Source organism: Astatotilapia calliptera, chromosome 20 (assembly GCF_964374335.1).
Source record: "Astatotilapia calliptera chromosome 20, fAstCal68.1, whole genome shotgun sequence".
NCBI lineage: Eukaryota > Metazoa > Chordata > Actinopteri > Cichliformes > Cichlidae > Astatotilapia > Astatotilapia calliptera.
The window spans coordinates 24,610,696-24,629,476 of NC_137441.1; the positions used below are offsets into that span (position 1 = coordinate 24,610,696).

Here is an 18,781-nt window from a genome sequence, read left to right on the forward strand (position 1 = left end):
TTTTTTTTTTTTTTTTTTTTAGTTAAATTGTTGTCCTGCAACCCAGAGGGTTTCTTTGTCAGTAATGTATAGACTTCATCATTTAAGTATGTTAATTTTTCTTTAACCTTGCTGGAAAATCTTCACGTGTTCATGAGTGTAAGCTGTTTCTTCATTGCGTGTATGTGCATTTGTATAAAAGCAGGTTAATTTTATCTTTTCTCAAACTAGGCGTTACCTTAAAAGGAGCCTTTCTCTCAGATTTCTCTGCTTGTGTGTTTTTGTTTCACCTTTTTGTTGTGATGCTCCGGACGCCTTCCCAACCTCCACAAGTCCGTTGGCCCCAATTTTATGTGTTAAAACTTCTCTTAATTTCTCCTCTAATTCTCTCCTCGCTGCTGTCTTTTTCACAGCTGCTGATTCGTGCTGGGTGTGGTTCCCATTACCTATAATTTTGCTTCGACCGCTGTGCTTGTGGGGGCAGTTGGTCCAGGTCCGCAGCTTCCTGTATTAACACACTAAGAGATTTATTTCATTTCATTTTCATCACATGTTAAACAGATAAGCAGGCAACCCGCCTACCTTGACAGCGTAAACTGTACGCCAGTCTCCCAACACATTCCTCTCTGTACTCCTCCATAATTCTCCACTGCACACCTCTTACTATCTCTCCTTTTTATTTTTATTACACCACAGAGTAATACACCCAATTATGCCCGTCTATCTCTATGTGGCTCCAAATTCCCTCTTTATTTTAATTTCACACTCGTCAGGGGACAGGCACACAACAATTTCAACCACTGAAACGAGGAATTCAACCTTTTTATATTTCTTTACTAATCTAGACTCAACCTTTGTTCGCAAAATGTGTCTTGTTCTAGTCCGGAATAAATGTGAACCCGTGATTACACGGCCGTTCCAGTGTTATTTCCGTAGCTATGCGGGGGCCCTCACCTCCCCAAGTCACCACCTCGGCACCCGGACGCCGCCGGTCCTGGCCGCGCGTCCACGAACAGGAGGGTCGCCACTCCTAGGGAAAATTATTTCCACAGGTACACTAGGCATCAACCTTTGATCCTAAAATGTGTCTTTGCTCTAATGTCCTCCTAATCAAACACATCAACCGTCACTGTCACTGTGTTCACACTTCACACACAGAAACACACTCAGCGCGCGCCTCACACATAGCCAGAGCGCGCCTTACACACACAGCGCGTTACACCATCAGTGAGACACACAGAGAGCGTTCCTCATCAGTGGAAGATTACACAGAAACTTCTGAGCTCAACTGTTAGATCTTCTTAAAGCACACTGCACCATAGACCAAAATACCCCTTTCTCTGCGCTTATGACCGCCACAACGGGGCAAAGTCGCATCATAAAAGTGATGCTTGCATCCCCGAAGTTATACCTGACATCATAAACCAGGTTTTGCTCTATGTACTTAAAATTTTACTTTGTATTATGACCGCAGCCCTTAAAACTCGACTGACGCCACAAACCACCGTCAAAACCTCTATCCAATGTACTAAAACTAGCACCAACCACTACTGCACTTCACGGCCGCACCACCGGAACACGCCGTATCATAAACCAAACCTACGGACGTGTTTCGCTCTCGCGTTGCCAGCGTTCAACTGCACCGTGAAGCCAGCATCTGCTTTTCCTTAAATCAACTTCTATTTCATTTCTGCACATTTATCTAATGAACTAATATGTGAATATGTTCTGTTAACTCAAAAGTATAATGAGAACTAAACTACATACAGCTCACACACTCTATATTAAAGGGTATAATGTGATCTACAGCAGTATTCTAATTCAACTACTTTGATTACATATATAAGGTAACATATAATAACAGAATAATCTAATATTGAACAATCTGTCTTCACGTCACTGATGGTGGTATAGAAAAGTCTTAGACATGCTCTTGGCAGACAGGGGAGGTGTGTGTTCAGTGTTTGCTATTATTTGCTCCACTTTTGTTCTGAAACACACAACTTCAGGAGACATTGATGGAGTACCGTTGAGGACCTGGAAAGTGAGGACAAGAATCAAGGAAGTTAGCATGATTATCCACTTGAATGCGTTGAATCTTTCTGACCAGTTGATCACCAAAAGGCAGATCACACGAAGCCCTGTTTAACAGCTCGTTTGGAAGTACTGTTAGTTTTTCAAAGAGCAGCAGGATTGTGGGGTCGCAAATTTTAAAGGCTTTGCAGAATTTCTATAGGCTGGAAAGATGTTGATTCAGGCTTTTGGAACACAATTGAAACCAAAACACAAAATCTACAGGAGATGAGTGAAGTGTGATGCCAACAGTTTTATTGAACATACAAGATTAACAAAGATTTAGAAGAAAGAAAAGCCCACTACGGTGTTCGCCATAAGTACATGCAGGCCAAACACCAATCAAGATAAATAAAGATGAAGACTCCCGGGACTCTTCTGAGGTCCTTTTACAAAACAACAGCTGGGTATCAACAGGTGTTCACATAACAGTAGTGCAAGCTATGTTAAAAATATGAATAATAAATGACCTAAGTATATGGGTCACAAACAATACGAGAACTTGAATCAACCGCCTAACATTGTCATTCCCTAAAATATTCCCTTTCCATCTACAAAGCACTTCCCATTAATGTCAATCTAGTGTATAAATTCATTAAAAAAAAAAAACAAAATCCCAACAGGAGTTCTGGCAGTGTGCAAGTTAGCGAACAGTGTACAGTTAGTAAACTGTCTCATGCTTTAAACACCTTCAAACTGTGAACTTCAGAGAAAAAACTAATTTCAATAAAGGCTACCGCATGTACACGGGTAGTTTTTTTAAACTGATATTTCCAAGTGTGATTCTGAGAAATAGTTCTTTTATGTCAAGACCCAAAAATATCTCAAGCACTGTTGAGGCCATGCCAAAGAAAATGAAGAAACTTCAGTAAAGACAAAGCCCATAAACAATAAAAAATGGATGTCAGAAAATGTGATAAAGGTGCAAACATTTCATGTTGCGAGACAAACACTTTTTCTTGTCCATGTGTGAAAAAAGAAACTGAGCTTCTGAAAACCTTTTCAAAATGAAGTTTTTTTTTCCGAATGCTCATTTTTAAATGATCCAAACACTGTTTATGTGATCTGCCATCACCATTTTCTAAGAATGAAACTTAGCATGTAGGATGGTTTCCGAAATGCATTTTCAACTGTACTAAAGTAATACAGAATGTGGCTTCTCGCCTGTGTGAATTCGCATGTGCATATTCAAGTGACTCTTCCTAGTAAATCTTTTCCCACAGGTGCTACAGCAATGTGGCTTATCACCTGTGTGAATTTGCATGTGCATATTCAAGTGACTCTTCCTAGTAAATCTTTTCCCACAGGTGCTACAGCAATGTGGCTTCTCGCCTGTGTGAATTCGCATGTGTATATTCAACTCACTCTTGCTAGTAAATCTTTTCCCACAGGTGCTACAGCAATGTGGCTTCTCGCCTGTGTGAATTCGCATGTGTGTTTTCAAATTTGATTTTACATGAAATCTTTTCCCACAACTACTACAGCAATGTGGCTTCTCGCCTGTGTGAATTCGCATGTGCATATTCAAATGACCCTTCACAGTAAATCTTTTCCCACAGGTGCTACAGCAATGTGGCTTCTCGCCTGTGTGAATTCGCATGTGTGTTTTCAAATTTGATTTTACATGAAATCTTTTCCCACAACTACTACAGCAATGTGGCTTCTCGCCTGTGTGAATTCGCATGTGCATATTCAAATGACCCTTCACAGTAAATCTTTTCCCACAGGTGCTACAGCAATGTGGCTTCTCGCCTGTGTGAATTCGCATGTGTGTTTTCAAATTTGATTTTACATGAAATCTTTTCCCACAACTACTACAGCAATGTGGCTTCTCACCTGTGTGAATTCGCATGTGTTTAGTTAAGTCTGACTTCCAAATAAATCTTTTCCCACAGGTTCTACATAACTTAGCTGTCTTGGAATTTTGAACTGACAAGCCTGATACGATTTGCTCCGACTTATTTCTGTGTGAGTTACCATCCTTGCTTTCATCCTCATCTGTGTCAGAAGAGTTGTGAGAAAGGCACTGGTCACAGCATGGTTCTGATTCACTGTGGTCACTTTTTTCACGAGATGGAAAATTTGCAGTCTCCTGCATTAGTACAAGCGGTTTTTCCTCTTCAGTGGTACTGAGTTCCTCCTGTTCCCCTTTAATCTGTGAAGGATCCTCCTGGTCTAAACTGGAGTTCTTCTCCTGGTTACAGACCTGCTGATTTGTGAGCCCCTCCACATCCTTACAGTCATGTTGTGGAAAATCTGAAGGGACAGATCAAAAAGCATACATTTTTTGCCTTAACCATTAGCAAATCTCCACATGGTAAGCATGTTGCTTAGATATACCAATGAAAATCATGTTGTGGGGAGAAACAGTTTTGCTGACTCAGTGAAAACCATTTTGGCTGCTCATTTACAAACTCTACAAATAATATAAACAGACCATCTACGATGAGAAAATAAAGACGATATATAATCAAACAAAACAAAGTCGTATCCCTGAAAATTTTTAATCAAAGTGCACAAAACATTTAAAAGTTTATTTAAAATTAGTTAAAAACTTTACAGGACACTCACTGCAGTATTTTTTTGTTTATTTTTTAGATTAACCATTCATTGCCTGAAAGTTGGGGAGAATGGCAGGTAGAACCTTCACCTTTCAGGTCCCTCTTCTGTGAAAACAGCTGCCAATTTGGATTCGGAAGACAGATACCCTCTCTACTTTTAAGATTAGGCTTAGGTCAGTACTGTTGGGGCAGTTAGCATTCTCTTAAAGTCTCTTTGTATGTTTTCCTGTCTGGTGGCCTCTTGTTGGTTTACATTATGGTTAACACTAGAAATACTGACTTTTTTCTTGGTGCAAGTCCCTACCACTAGATTTACTAACCCCGTGCAAATTTGCGTAAATTCCCTGAACCTAACACCTACTAGCACCCCCAATATATATATATTAGGGGTGCAACGATACACAAAATTCACGGTTCGGTTCGGTTCGATACTTTGGTGTCACGGTTCGATATTTTTTCGATACAAAAAAAATGTTCATGCCTTTTTAATTTGTCATTTATTAAAATTATAAATATATATTTTAACTCAAAAGTACAGTTTTTAAATTTAACCCTAACCCTTGTGCGCGTTTTTTATTTTGACAGCGAATGCGCACCTGTGGACCACTTATGTGCAGCCCTGGTTATATAGCTCGTCATATTGCAGCCACAGAAATTATTTTGTCCATGAAACCATAAAGCTGCACTTTCTTTTTGCCTTATAGTCTGATTTGTCATAACTTCTCCGTTTTGTGGTAAGCTTTTATTTGGCTGTCACTTCTTCACCCTGACCTGTCTTATTTGGCTCAGCAGAACTGAAATGCTTTTACACGCGCACTCACATAAGCTCAGCGATTCTCTGCGCGATCAACCTCTCACATGTTTAAGCTGCGGGAGATTTCACTTGTCATGTTTGCATAGTAAGCTAACGATTAATAAGACGATGTCAGAGGAATTGGTGAGGAATCACTCATCTTTGGAAAAGAGAGTTTATTACAGAGAAATGGCTCTTTCCAAAAAAAAAGCTATACTATCCGCTTCTTCTGGGCTATATTCTCAGCAGCATAAGGAGAATCCTGTGCTAACAGCTGTCTAAATGACTCGGCTAAAGTTAGTAGCATGCTTGTTGTTTTTGTCTTTGCACTAGGATGATGTCGGTGTAAATGTGCAGTCATATTCGTTGTGTTCCCACTAGTGCTTTCAGGTTAATCTCGTTGAAATGACCTTAACGCCACAACACGGCAAATCTCCGTTAACGAGCTACCGCCGATCGCTCCGTGCATGGGGCTAGACGGCCAACACGTTAACGAGCTAACTGCGCTAACACACTAGTTCACACCAATGTAATTGAGCATTGCATGGCACATCCAACATACTGTTTTACTTTAGTCCATGACTCGCTTACCTTCAGGGTCATACGTCACATGAAAACCAAAATAATTCCAAACGCCAGATCTGAATGAGGGTCAATTTGCCTGTTGCAAGGAGAGCTTAACTTCTGTCTCGCTAGCTTGCCCTGTGCTCTTCCTTCTGACTATGCTGTCTGTGTGGAGCGCTCAGTGGATCTGCGCTCGACAGTGCAGCCTAGGCGGAGTAGTCGAACACAGATTCACTGAGCGCTCAACACAGACAGCATAGTCAGAATGAAGAGCGCAGGGCAAGCTAGCAAGACAGAAGTTAAGCTCTCCTTGCAACATGGACCTCCCCCACCCTCATTCAGATCTGGCGTTTGGAATTATTTTGGTTTTCATGTGACGTATGACCCTGAAGGTAAGCAAGGCAAGGCAAGGCAAGGCAAGGCAAATTTATTTGTATAGCACAATTCAACAACAAGGTGATTCAAAGTGCTTTACAGAGACATTAGAAACAAAAACAAATAAAAAGCATGATTTAAAATTGATTAAAACAAGCAAACAAACAAACTAACTAAACACACACATTTCACACCTGTTCGCGCGATCTGAACCCTTATCGTAAGGGGAGCTACCAGTCCTTCTGTGGACGAGCTACTTTCTATTTTAAATTCCCTGAATTTAAAGTACTCTCTAGACCCAGTCTAGACCCAGTTGGGGAGCTACCCAGAGCTCTAATCCCACACCTGTTCGCGCGATCTGAACCCTTATCGTAAGGGGAGCTACCAGTCCTTCTGTGGACGAGCTACTTTCTGTTTTAAATTCCCCGAATTTAAAATACTCTCTAGACCCAGTCTAGACCCAGCTGGGGAGCTACCCAGAGCTCTAATCCCACTTAACAAACAAACAAACAAACAAAACAGTATATAAAATCAAAACAGATAAAATCAGAACAGTAGATAAAATCAGTAGTTAATGTAAGTTTTGAAATTTAAGCTTAACTAATTAACAAACAAACAAAACAGTATATAAAATCAAGACAGATAAAATCAGAAATAGATAAGATCAGTAGTTAGTGTAAGTTTTGAAATTTAAGCTTAAAAGTGTGGATTTGGTGCTTTATTCAAATGCAGCTGAGAACAGGTGAGTCTTCAACCTGGATTTAAATAAACTGAGTGTTTCAGCTGATCTGAGGCTTTCTGGGAGTTTGTTCCAGATATAAGGAGCATAAAAGCTGAATGCAGCTTCTCCGTGTCTGGTTCTGACTCTGAGAACTGATAAAAGACCGGATCCAGATGACCTGAGGGATCTGGAAGGTTCATACTGGGTTAGGAGGTCACTGATGTATTTTGGTCCTAAACCATTCAGAGCTTTATAGGCCAGCATCAGAACTTTAAAGTCTATCCTCTGACGGACAGGCAGCCAGTGTAAAGACCTCAGAGCTGGACTGATGTGGTCCACTTTTTTGGTCTTAGTGAGGACTCGAGCAGCAGAGTTCTGAATGAGCTGTAGTTGTCTGACTGATTTTTTAGGTAGACCTGTAAAGATGCTGTTACAGTAATCAAGCCTACTAAAGATGAATGCATGGACTAGTTTTTCCAGGTCCTGTTGAGACATCAGATCTTTTATCCTTGAAATATTCTTGAGGTGATAGTAAGCTGATTTTGTTATTGTCTTAATGTGTTTTTCTAAGTTTAGGTCTGCATCCATCACTACACCCAAATTTCTCGCCTGGTCTGTGGTTTTTAGATGTATAGATTGAAGTTCTCTGGTGACCTGTAAAATTGCAAAGTGAAAGCAAAAAAACAAGCGCAAATTCAAACGGGATTTCAATATGTCACATATTGACAGTGGCTCACCGATGCCAATGACATAATTACCCAGCTACATTTCTGAAAGAATGCAAAAGCATTGACATATATTTTTCCTTCCTACAATAGCCCGACGGGCAGGGCAGAGATAGATTTTGGTAGCCCGACTGAAAAAATTGCTAGCCCCAGGATGTCGGGCTAGCGATTTTGCGAGCCCTGTATCTGATTGAGGAATCACTCATCTTTGGAAAAGAGAGTTTATTACAGAGAAATGTCTCTTTCCAAAATAAAAGCTATACTATCCGCTTCTTCTGGGCTATATTCTCAGCAGCATATTAAACATATCAGGTCCCCATAAGGAGAATCATGTGCTAACAGCTGTCTAAATGACTCGGCTATAGTTAGTAGCATGCTTGTTGTTTTTGTCTTTGCACTAGGATGATGTCGGCGTAAATGTGCAGTCATAGTCGTTGTGTTCCCACTAGTGCTTTCAGGTTAATCTCGTTGAAATGACCTTAACGCCACAACACGGCAAATCTCCGTTAACGAGCTACCACCGATCGCCCCGTGCATGGGGCTAGACGGCCAACACGTTAACGAGCTAACTGCGCTAACACACTAGTTCCCACCCATGTAATTGAGCATTGCATGGCACATCCAACATACTGTTTTACTTTAGTCCATGACTCGCTTAGTGGAGCTGTTCTCATCGAGACGACCCCTCCTAACTACAGTTTTATCAGTGAGGCCAGGGTGAGCAGGAGAGGAGGAGGGGTTGCTGTCTTATTTAATGAATCATTTCAATGTAAGCAGCTATCTCCTGGAAGTTTTCAGTCTTTTGAATATGTGGCTTTACAGCTGAAGGCCCCGTCCAAAGTTGTGTTTCTTAATGTTTACAGGCCTCCCAAATACTGCACAGACTTTTTTACTGACCTCAGTGAACTGCTGTCTGTGATCTGTGTTGATTTCGACTGTGTAATTATTGTTGGGGATTTTAACATCCATGTGGACAACCCTCAGGACAAAGGGACTAAAGACCTGAGTAACACTCTGGGCAACTTTGGGCTGACTCAGCATGTAACAGAGGCCACACATAATAGAGGACACACTCTTGACCTACTGATCTCCAAGAGCCTGAGCATTTCAAACATTACTGTGTCTGATGTGGGCTTATCTGATCATTACTGTGTTTTCTTTGAAAGTAAAATCTCAGCCCACACAAATACAGTGGGGCAAAAAAGTATTTAGTCAGCCACCAATCGTGCAAGTTCCCCCACCTAAAATGATGACAGAGGTCAGTAATTTGCACCAGAGGTACACTTCAACTGTGAGAGACAGAATGTGAAAAAAAAATCCATGAATCCACATGGTAGGATTTGTAAAGAATTTATTGGTAAATCAGGGTGGAAAATAAGTATTTGGTCAATAACAAAAATACAACTCAATACTTTGTAACATAACCTTTGTTGGCATTAACAGAGGTCAAACGTTTACTATAGGTCTCTACCAGGTTTGCACACACAGTAGCTGGTATTTTGGCCCATTCCTCCATGCAGATCTTCTCAAGAGCAGTGATGTTTTGGGGCTGTCGCCGAGCAACACGGACTTTCAACTTCCGCCACAGATTTTCTATGGGGTTGAGGTCTGGAGACTGGCTAGGCCACTCCAGGACTTTCAAATGCTTCTTACGGAGCCACTCCTTTGTTGCCCGGGCGGTGTGTTTTGGATCATTGTCATGTTGGAAGACCCAGCCTCGTTTCATCTTCAAAGTTCTCACTGATGGAAGGAGGTTTTGGCTCAAAATCTCACGATACATGGCCCCATTCATTCTGTCCTTAACACGGATCAGTCGTCCTGTCCCCTTGGCAGAAAAACAGCCCCATAGCATGATGTTTCCACCCCCATGCTTCACAGTAGGTATGGTGTTCTTGGGATGCAACTCAGTATTCTTCTTCCTCCAAACACGACGAGTTGAGTTTATACCAAAAAGTTCTACTTTGGTTTCATCTGACCACATGACATTCTCCCAATCCTCTGCTGTATCATCCATGTGCTCTCTGGCAAACTTCAGACGGGCCTGGACATGCACTGGCTTCAGCAGCGGAACACGTCTGGCACTGCGGGATTTGATTCCCTGACGTTGTAGTGTGTTACTGATGGTGACCTTTGTTACTTTGGTCCCAGCTCTCTGCAGGTCATTCACCAGGTCCCCCCGTGTGGTTCTGGGATCTTTGCTCACCGTTCTCATGATCATTTTGACCCCACGGGATGAGATCTTGCGTGGAGCCCCAGATCGAGGGAGATTATCAGTGGTCTTGTATGTCTTCCATTTTCTGATGATTGCTCCCACAGTTGATTTTTTCACACCAAGCTGCTTGCCTATTGTAGATTCACTCTTCCCAGTCTGGTGCAAGTCTACAATACTTTTCCTGGTGTCCTTCGAAAGCTCTTTGGTCTTGGCCATGGCGGCGTTTGGAGTCTGACTGTTTGAGGCTGTGGACAGGTGTCTTTTATACAGATGATGAGTTCAAACAGGTGCCATTCATACAGGTAACGAGTGGGGGACAGAAAAGCTTCTTACAGAAGACGTTACAGGTCTGTGAGAGCCAGAGATTTTCCTTGTTTGAGGTGACCAAATACTTATTTTCCACCCTAATTTACGAAGAAATTCTTTACAAATCCTACCATGTGAATTCATGGATTTTTTTTTCACATTCTGTCTCTCACAGTTGAAGTGTACCTCTGGTGCAAATTACTGACCTCTGTCATCATTTTAAGTGGGGGAACTTGCACAGTCGGTGGCTGACTAAATACTTTTTTGCCCCACTGTATATTTCTACTTGGAGAAATTTAAGGGGCTTATCCCTCAAAACTTTAAATACAATAAAGTTGCAAAAAATAGTTTCCCACCACAGGAAATTTATTTTGAGTGTCTTCATAGTTTTATTTTGGAGATACAGCAATTTTTATATACTGCAGGAAAAACAAAAAACAATCCTATGATGCAAATTTGCAAAGAAAACAGCATGTGCATCATTTCACTGTGGGAAGTGTTACGAACAGCTGATAGGAACGGCAAAGCGTGTTTCTGGAATATTATGTTTTTGTTCCTGCAAGCGCTTTTTATGCAATTTTTGCAAAGCTATATGTGGAACGAAACCGTGACCGAGGACAAGCTGATGGCATCAGATGTAAGTACAACTCCTCCGGTTTCATATGCAAAACAAATTATTGCGCTAGCTTACACGGTTCAGGTTCTACAGGGATTTAAAAATAGTTACGCAAAACGGAGCGTGCTGCTCTGACCGGCTTTAAAGGGTTAACAATGACTTTAAAAAAATAATATAAAATAGTGTGCAACACCACTGAAGTTTTTTTTTTTTTAAACTCTCTTTTCAACCAACGGCAGTCACTCTCCAAATAACTTCTGCTTAGCTTTCCGAGCTTCCCTCGGGTCCTCTTAATCAGCGGTCTCCAACCTTTTTTGCGCCACGGACCAGTTTATGCCCGACAATATTTTCACGGACCGGCCTTTAAGGTGTCGCGGATAAATTAGGGAGGGGCTAATAATCGGCTCAGTCATTTTTAATGATCGTTGAAAGCCCAGATCGTAATCGTGATTAAAATTCGATTAATTGAGCAGCCCTACGTACTATGGCAATGACAGACCTTAGCAGACTCTGTGGGTCCAGCACGAGTGAAGCACGAGCGATTTGCTACTGCACTGGGCATTCCAATGTCCTCCTCTACCCACACAGTGCCGTCTTTTGCCGTGTGGCTCAGACTGGGCTTCCCAGTACCACGGTGCCTCTTCCATGGAGGCATGTTGGGTTCTTGTTCCGTCTCCTTTTTAGATTCTTCTGAGGAGGTATCAGTGGCCTGCTGGACAAATGAAACCTCTCCTCCATCAGAGTCTGCTTCATCCATTTCCTGAAGCAAGGAAATGGATGCGCGCCTGTTGCGCGCAGATGTTCTTCCTGTGAGGCAGTGATACAGAGGCCATCCTGATGTGCCTTGTCAGAAATGCGAAGAAGAAATGATTCTCCAGCCTGGGCTGTCTGCTTTTATGCACAGCACTGTGCTGAAGTAATGCAATGCCACTCCCTCACATACACAGTCACAATGGAAGATCTGTGGTGAGAGTCAAGGAACTGCATTGCTGAATGCTGCAAACAGACTATGACACAGACAGACAGACTGTGTGGGAGAGTAACCTAAGACAAAAGGCAGAAAGATGAAGAGATGAACCAACCTGGAACTGAGGGACAGAATTAATTTTTTATGTTTTGCTATTTTTACATGAACAGGCAAAGGAGAGAACATGCAACGCTGGGGAGATCACACATGTCACTCATGTCATTGTATTAGCAACTTTTCATTCTGTTTTCACACAATTTTTTATAAATAAAACAGACTTGTGTTTCCATATATTGTGAATGTGTCTTACACATTTGCAGGTCAGTCAATGTGTGGGATATTTTGTATAGATACGGCAGGCATTTCTGAAGGTTGTAACACAGAGGTTTGGCCTGCCTTGGATCTGAGCTACTCTGAGTAAACGTGCCAGGCCTCAAAGATAATGGGTGGTTTGCACAACAAAAGCAGGAGAATTGAGCTGACGACCTTTGAAAATCTCAGTAGGGATGAATAACACCTTGGGTTAGTAAATTTAGTGTAAAAAAAAGTAAGAAAAAATAAACAACATCATTTTAAAAAATGTTTGAAACTCAAGAGGTCAGAAATTTCACCAAGCTGTGTTACGGCTATTCTTCCCATCCCATGCAAGGACACCTGGATTGGCTGGAGGACTGTTTACTTAGCCTGATAGGCCGAAGGACACTGTCTCAGCTAAACTATGGACACGCAGACACACACACTTACACTGATAAGCACTCACTCATCCCCTCTCCCTTTCCAACGCCTTCGATGCTTGTGCCCTACCGGGGAAGATAGCAGTCAACTGGACCAGCACAGATGCTGCAGGACCGGATGCGCTGTCTACACCGGCTCTCTCTTACCCTTTACCCGCCCCTGTTGCTTGTCTTGTGTTTCTATGGTGTATTGATAGTCATGTGCTTTTGTGCTGAGGTGTTTTTTCTGTTATCAAACTGTTCTCCCACTAGGAGCTCAGTCTGAGTGGAGTTTTTTTTCTCCTCCTCTTACCTCATGTAGTGTATTTTCGTTGTTTTTTCCTATCAGCCTACCTTTCTGACATGTTAGATTAGATTAGATTAGATTAGATTAGATAGAACTTTATTAATCCCTCGGGTGGGTTCCTCTGGGAAATTCGATTTCCAAAAAAGCACAGCACCGACAGAAGTTACAGAGTTACAGAATATTATATATATATATATATATATATATATATATATACACACACACACACACACACACACACACACACATATATATAAATACAGAGACAATATAAATAAAATATACGAAGGGGATAAATAGAATAAATAGGAATAAAAATAAAAATACAAGTGAATTGCACATTTCAAGTATTGAGTCTATTGCACCGTTGACTATTTACAAAAGTATTGCACAAAAGGTATTGCACAGTGAGGTGAAGAGGCACTACAGCTTAGTTGTTCCCCCCTCCTTTGTCCTCCTGTTTCCCCTCCCTCTCCCCTCCAGGGAGGAGTTAAACAGTCTGATGGCGTGTGGGACAAAGGAGTTTTTAAGTCTGTTAGTTCTTGTCTTTGGGAGAAGCAACCTGTCACTGAACAGACTCTTCTGGTTGTTAATGGCCGTGTGCAGAGGATGCCCAGCATTGTCCATAATGTCCATGTCTGCCCAATGTGATGTTTGTGTAAAGTTGGTCAGAAGGTTCCTTTGTAAGTGCGCATGCGCCATTAGCGTGCTGCCTGCTGTAACCCTAATTTCCCTCGGGATGAATAAAGTATTCTGATTCTGATTCTGAAGCTGAGCATTTTTAAAATCAAGGTCACACCTATACTTCTCTATAGCTCGTAAACATGAAGCAAAGACAGCGCTTTGTATGTTGCAGACATTCATCAGCAGCTGCTTAAAACAAATCCTCCGTATCCAGTGGCCAGAGAGGATTACAAACTGTGGACAAGTACAAACCAGAAACCAATAGCAATACAGTTCTGAGAGAAAGTGGTGCTGGATTGGCCACACAATCAGGAAGTCCACCAATAACATCACTACACAGGCCTTGTGCTGGAATCCAAAGGGAAAGAAGAAGAAAGACCCAGAAACACATGGCACAAGGACACACCTATCATAGTGTTGTGTGGTTTGCTAAAAGCTTAGTTTCAAATCGATATATTTTATTTTTAAATTGATCGTTCAGTCCTCATGGGGATTGTTATGTTATCCACAAAAGGTTTAGTGGATGTACTCAGTCATAATGTACAGGGGCGGCTCCAGAATTTTTTCATATGGGTGGCCATATGGGGGCCACTGAAAACATTGAGATGGCACACCAAAAACATAATTTAAAGTTCTTTTTTTTGTTTTATTTTTTTATATGCTGTTGTCAAATATAGGTCACTTGAAAAATGTGGCCAAAAAAAGAAAGAAAAGTACATTCCTAGTTAATTTCCTGTTATTAAATTTGATATTCACTGTAAGTGTGCCTGCAGGTGCAGGGGCGCAGCACAGGCGAAGGAGTGACGACTGCAATTTGGAGGGACAAACAAAGTGACCATATGAATGACAAATATGAATATGGAGGAATAAATAACAAGCTGACGTTTCAACTCATTGTAGGGTGTCTTCCTCTCTCTTGTACTCAATTATTTTCAACATAAGACAGTCCTGACAGGGGCGACACTGGGAGGGCTAGACATTTTGGCTCTTAGAATATTACGTCAGTTTCCTTATTGCAGTCGGTCTTTAAATTCTTCATGTGCCTCTATAAAGTATATTGGAGGTCTGATTAGGACCCAACATGAGTTAGATTTCTTAATACAAAACTGAATCTATCTATTAAAGTTTTGCATACCTATTCTGTGCAACTTTACTTCAGGGTTCCACATGATGCCCAGCTCCTGCCCGGTCCAGATGATGATGCCTTTGGTTTCCTGCTTCAGTGCAAGCTGCTCTCCTTCCTGATTGGTGGAGATTTCCTCCTGTTCCTCTTTAGTCTGTGGAGGATCTGTGTTCTGCTGGTCCAGACTGGAGTTCCTTTCCTGGCTACAGACCTGCGGGTCATCCAGATCCTCATTTTCCTTACAATCATGTTGCTGTGGGAGATCTTGATGGACAGAACACACAAGAAAAAAGTCACACTGTGAGCAGGTCTCTCAGATATGTGAGCGATATTTAAATATTCTCTCTCATGCAGCGAACAGAGAAGAATTCTGTTTACATGCAGAAAGTCATCATTTATGAGGCGTACAGCTCACTACTCCAACTTGGTCCTTGTGGCCAATAATCCACAGTTTTCATTGTCTCAACATTTTTCTACATTCTGCGTACAGTTCTGGGCTAACATGACTTAAATCTGAAACAGAAAACATGTCTCCAGTGAGGCAGTATCCCAGGCGGTAATGCACGCCATGTGTCTTTGTGACATTTTGTTATAAGTCATATTCATTTCTATATTATGAAATCTGCTTATTACACTTTTACATACCAAATCTGGTCAGCCGTGATCCAGGTTTCCACAACAAATCCAGCTGTTCTCCGGTCCAGACATTAATCCCTTCATCCTCCTGCTTCAGTGCAAGCTGCTCTCCTTCCTGATTGGTGGAGATTTCCTCCTGTTCCTCTTTAGTCTGTAGAGGCTCTGGGTCCTCCTGGTTGAGACTGGAGCTCCTCTCCTGGTCACAGAACTGCTGATCATCCAGACCTTCGTGTTCAACAAAAGGACACAAGAAAATAGTGACTAATGTGATGATAAGAAAGCTCAAGAAGGATGAAAACGGTCACCTATTGAGAATTTAGCTTGCGTTTTATGTTGCCACAGAAACATTCACTGATAGTCATTTGTTCACTGGATGATGTTGATAACCTTACAGCTGTCTGGGGTCTGATTTTTAGATGTGACTGCCAGTGATCATCACACACTGTGAATAAACAAACAAATGAACAGCAGCATGATCTGAATATGATCATGAAAGCTTAAAGTATTTTACGACGGCAGGTAAGATATGCTGTTAATGCTAATCTTTTAACATTTTACTAATAAATATGATGCAAATCTCATGGTCCACTACATTCCAAAGATGCTCTGTTGGGTTGAGAGCTGGTAACTCTGGAGACCCGAGTACAGAGAACTCAATGTCATTTTAAGGGAACTGCATATTTTCTCTTTTTTGGACTACTCTCTGTAAATCATACAGATGTTTGTGCTGGAAATTTAAACAGATCAGCAGTTTCTGAAATACTCAGATCAGCCAATGTGGCACCAACACCCACACCATGATCAAAGTGATTTCAATCACCGTCACTGATCGCTATATGCTGAAATGCATGGACTGCTGCCATCTGATTGGCTGATTACATTTTGGATTAAAGAGTAGTTGAACGGGTGTAGTTAACAAAGTGGCCGTAAGTATGTTTACATAGATGCAGTGTTAGGGAGTAACGGCATACATGTACTGGCATTATGCATTTAAAATACAAAACATGAGTAACTGTATTCCGATATCCATCCATCCATTCGCTTATCCTTTTCAGGGTCGCGGGGGGCGCTGGAGCCTATCCCAGCTGTTATAGGGCGAAAGGTGAGGTACACCCTGGACAGGTCGCCAGTCTGTCGCAGGGCTAACACATAGGGACAGACAACCATTCACACTCACATTCACACCTAGTGGCAATTTGGATTATCCAATTAACCTATCCCCACAAGCTGCATGTCTTTGGACGGTGGGAGGAAGCCGGAGTACCCGGAGAGAACCCACGCAAACACGGGGAGAACATGCAAACTCCACACAGAAAGACCCCGGCCTGATGGTGGAATTGAACTCAGGACTTTCTTGCTGTGAGGCAACAGTGCTAACCACCGTGCCGCCGATAGTTACCGATAATTTGGTAATAATTAGAATACAGTTACTTCTAAATAAATGGATTACACGATGGTCTTTTCCTGTTTCATATGTCAGGCTATACCCTCTCTAATTTTGTTGATTTCACGCATTACCGGAAACCCAAACAAAACACGCAACAAGAAGCTCTAGTGTAAGTCTCTTGGTAATGTTGGTGGCGTCAGTTATACAATGGACCCAGAAACCGAGCTGCTCTCAACTATAAAGACTCCACCCGAAAGAAACATCTGGAAGTACATTCTTTTTTTAAAGACTAACATTAGCTAGGGCTGTGTGACATGACCAAAATCTCATATCCCAATATAAGACGTTTCTCGTCCCGATAATGATATATATGACAAAATAGTGCTTTTTCTGTAAATTCTGTGAATATCGGGCAACTTGACTTTCATGAAGTGTTTTCAGCTGGGTGTCGTGTACCTGGAGTCGAGTATTTTGACCAATGCACTATATATTTTTAGATATATGTTGTAACGGCCGCCATTTTCTTTTTGAGTATTTATTACACGTGGGGGAAAAGCCTGTTCTAACGTATGAGTCTAAGGTTTATTTTGAGCACCTGATGGCTCTTTTTTGCTTCTCATCTATAAACTCTCTCCACAAACTTTCACATGATTCATGCGTAGGTGGTCGAAGAGGTTTGTCGTGTTTGAGTCCGTGGTGGGAACCAGTCTGGGCATAATTTCCATAGTACAGTTTTCTGATCCGTGTCAGACTTTTCATAACCAAACCATGTCCATGCAACAGGGGGAGCCCCTCATTTAGGAATAACATCCTCAATTTGTTTTGACTGGTCCTTCTGTTTGGAGCTACCAGGTTCTGCCTCATCTTTATTGATTGTACAGCCCTAACGTAAGCCTACTACAACTACCTTGTATTAGTTTATGTAGCTATCTAGGTTATGTCTCACTTCAGAATCTTCGATGTACTATTGCTGTGTGACTCATTACTATTACTGAAGGCTGCATTACAACCTGCTACTTGCAAATAATTATGTGCAGTTCTGAAAGCAAACAGAAAGAAAACCTATTACTGATACAGAAATTGTGTTCTATACGAGATCGCTGCAAAAACTGCAGCCTTGCCTAATGTCCACCCTACTGTTACTCATTTTACATCACGATTTAAAAATTTACTTGAGATTGCTTTCAGAACTGCACATGATTGTTTGTAGCTAGCAGGATGTTAATGCTATGAATCAAGTCTAACAGTCTTTAGTCTATGAAATAACTTTAGCTAAAGCCAGCTAACAATGTTAGCTCGGTGGCTAGTAGCCTTCAGTTATAGCAATAATTCACACAGCAATAGTACATTCAAGTAGTTGTAACAAGCAAGTAATAAAGTAATCCGGACCAAAGTATTCAGAATACGTTATTCACATTGAGTAACTTAATGGAATAGTTACAAACTCCATTTGGGCCATGTATTCTGTAATCTTTCGTGGAAAACATTTTAAAAGTAACCTTCTCAACACTGCACAGATATAACTTCATACACTTTACTGTGGTGTATTACTAGTTCAATGCATTTAGATCATGCCCACGTGAATCACACGATGATCCCGCAACCCTCACACCTCCACACCTGTATTGTGTGACTTTATCCCGGGTCTGATATCAAGCAGTCTTAGCTGACGGATCTCTTCCTCATACCGGACGATCGTTTTTTCAAACTCTGAGAAGATTTCTTCTGCAGCAGAAGTTAATCTCTCCTTGATAAACTCTCTAAGATTCTGAACTGAAGACATTATTGCAACAACAACCGATACGGCCAAACCAACATCTTCAAACTTAATTCAGGATCGCGATGGGATCTCTCAATGGCGCCATTGCTGCTATTCTTCTTCTACTGAATTTACGGTAGGCTGGAGGTATAAAAGGCGTAATACTGCCCTCGTCAGGTCTCCTGATTTCTCTAGTACAGACTCTGCTTTGTCTTTCTACAAAGAGTTGATGACATTAAATACAGATGTTTTAACAGTGCTTGAATGTTTTATTTTGTTT

The 18,781-nt window shown here is 41.5% G+C and overlaps 1 protein-coding gene across 2 annotated transcripts; it reads right to left on the reverse strand.

Moving 5' to 3' along the window:
* Positions 1-1,085: 1,085 nt before the first annotated feature.
* Positions 1,086-18,750, reverse strand: LOC145423141 (uncharacterized). Of its 2 annotated transcripts, XM_080295332.1 has the most exons (3): positions 18,363-18,750; positions 14,732-15,580; positions 1,088-4,308 (listed from the first exon to the last, which is right to left on the reverse strand). In XM_080295332.1, exons 2-3 carry the CDS (start codon positions 14,763-14,765, stop codon positions 3,188-3,190), a joined length of 1,155 nt encoding a protein of 384 aa, XP_080151458.1. In that variant the 5' UTR covers positions 14,766-15,580; positions 18,363-18,750; the 3' UTR covers positions 1,088-3,187. The 2 variants fall into 2 exon arrangements, with proteins under 2 accessions (XP_080151459.1, XP_080151458.1); XM_080295333.1 differs by lacking the exon at positions 18,363-18,750 and having other exon boundaries at positions 1,086-4,308; positions 14,732-15,019.
* Positions 18,751-18,781: the final 31 nt, after the last annotated feature.

Excerpts from the sequence above, each read along its gene's own strand:
- LOC145423141 (XM_080295333.1), bottom strand. The coding sequence starts at position 14,765 with ATGTGGAACCCTGAAGTAAAGTTGCACAGAATAG. Across the intron at positions 4,309-14,731 it reads AGTAAAGTTGCACAGAATAG|ATTTTCCACAACATGACTGT; the intron begins GTATGCAAAACT and ends CTGTCCCTTCAG.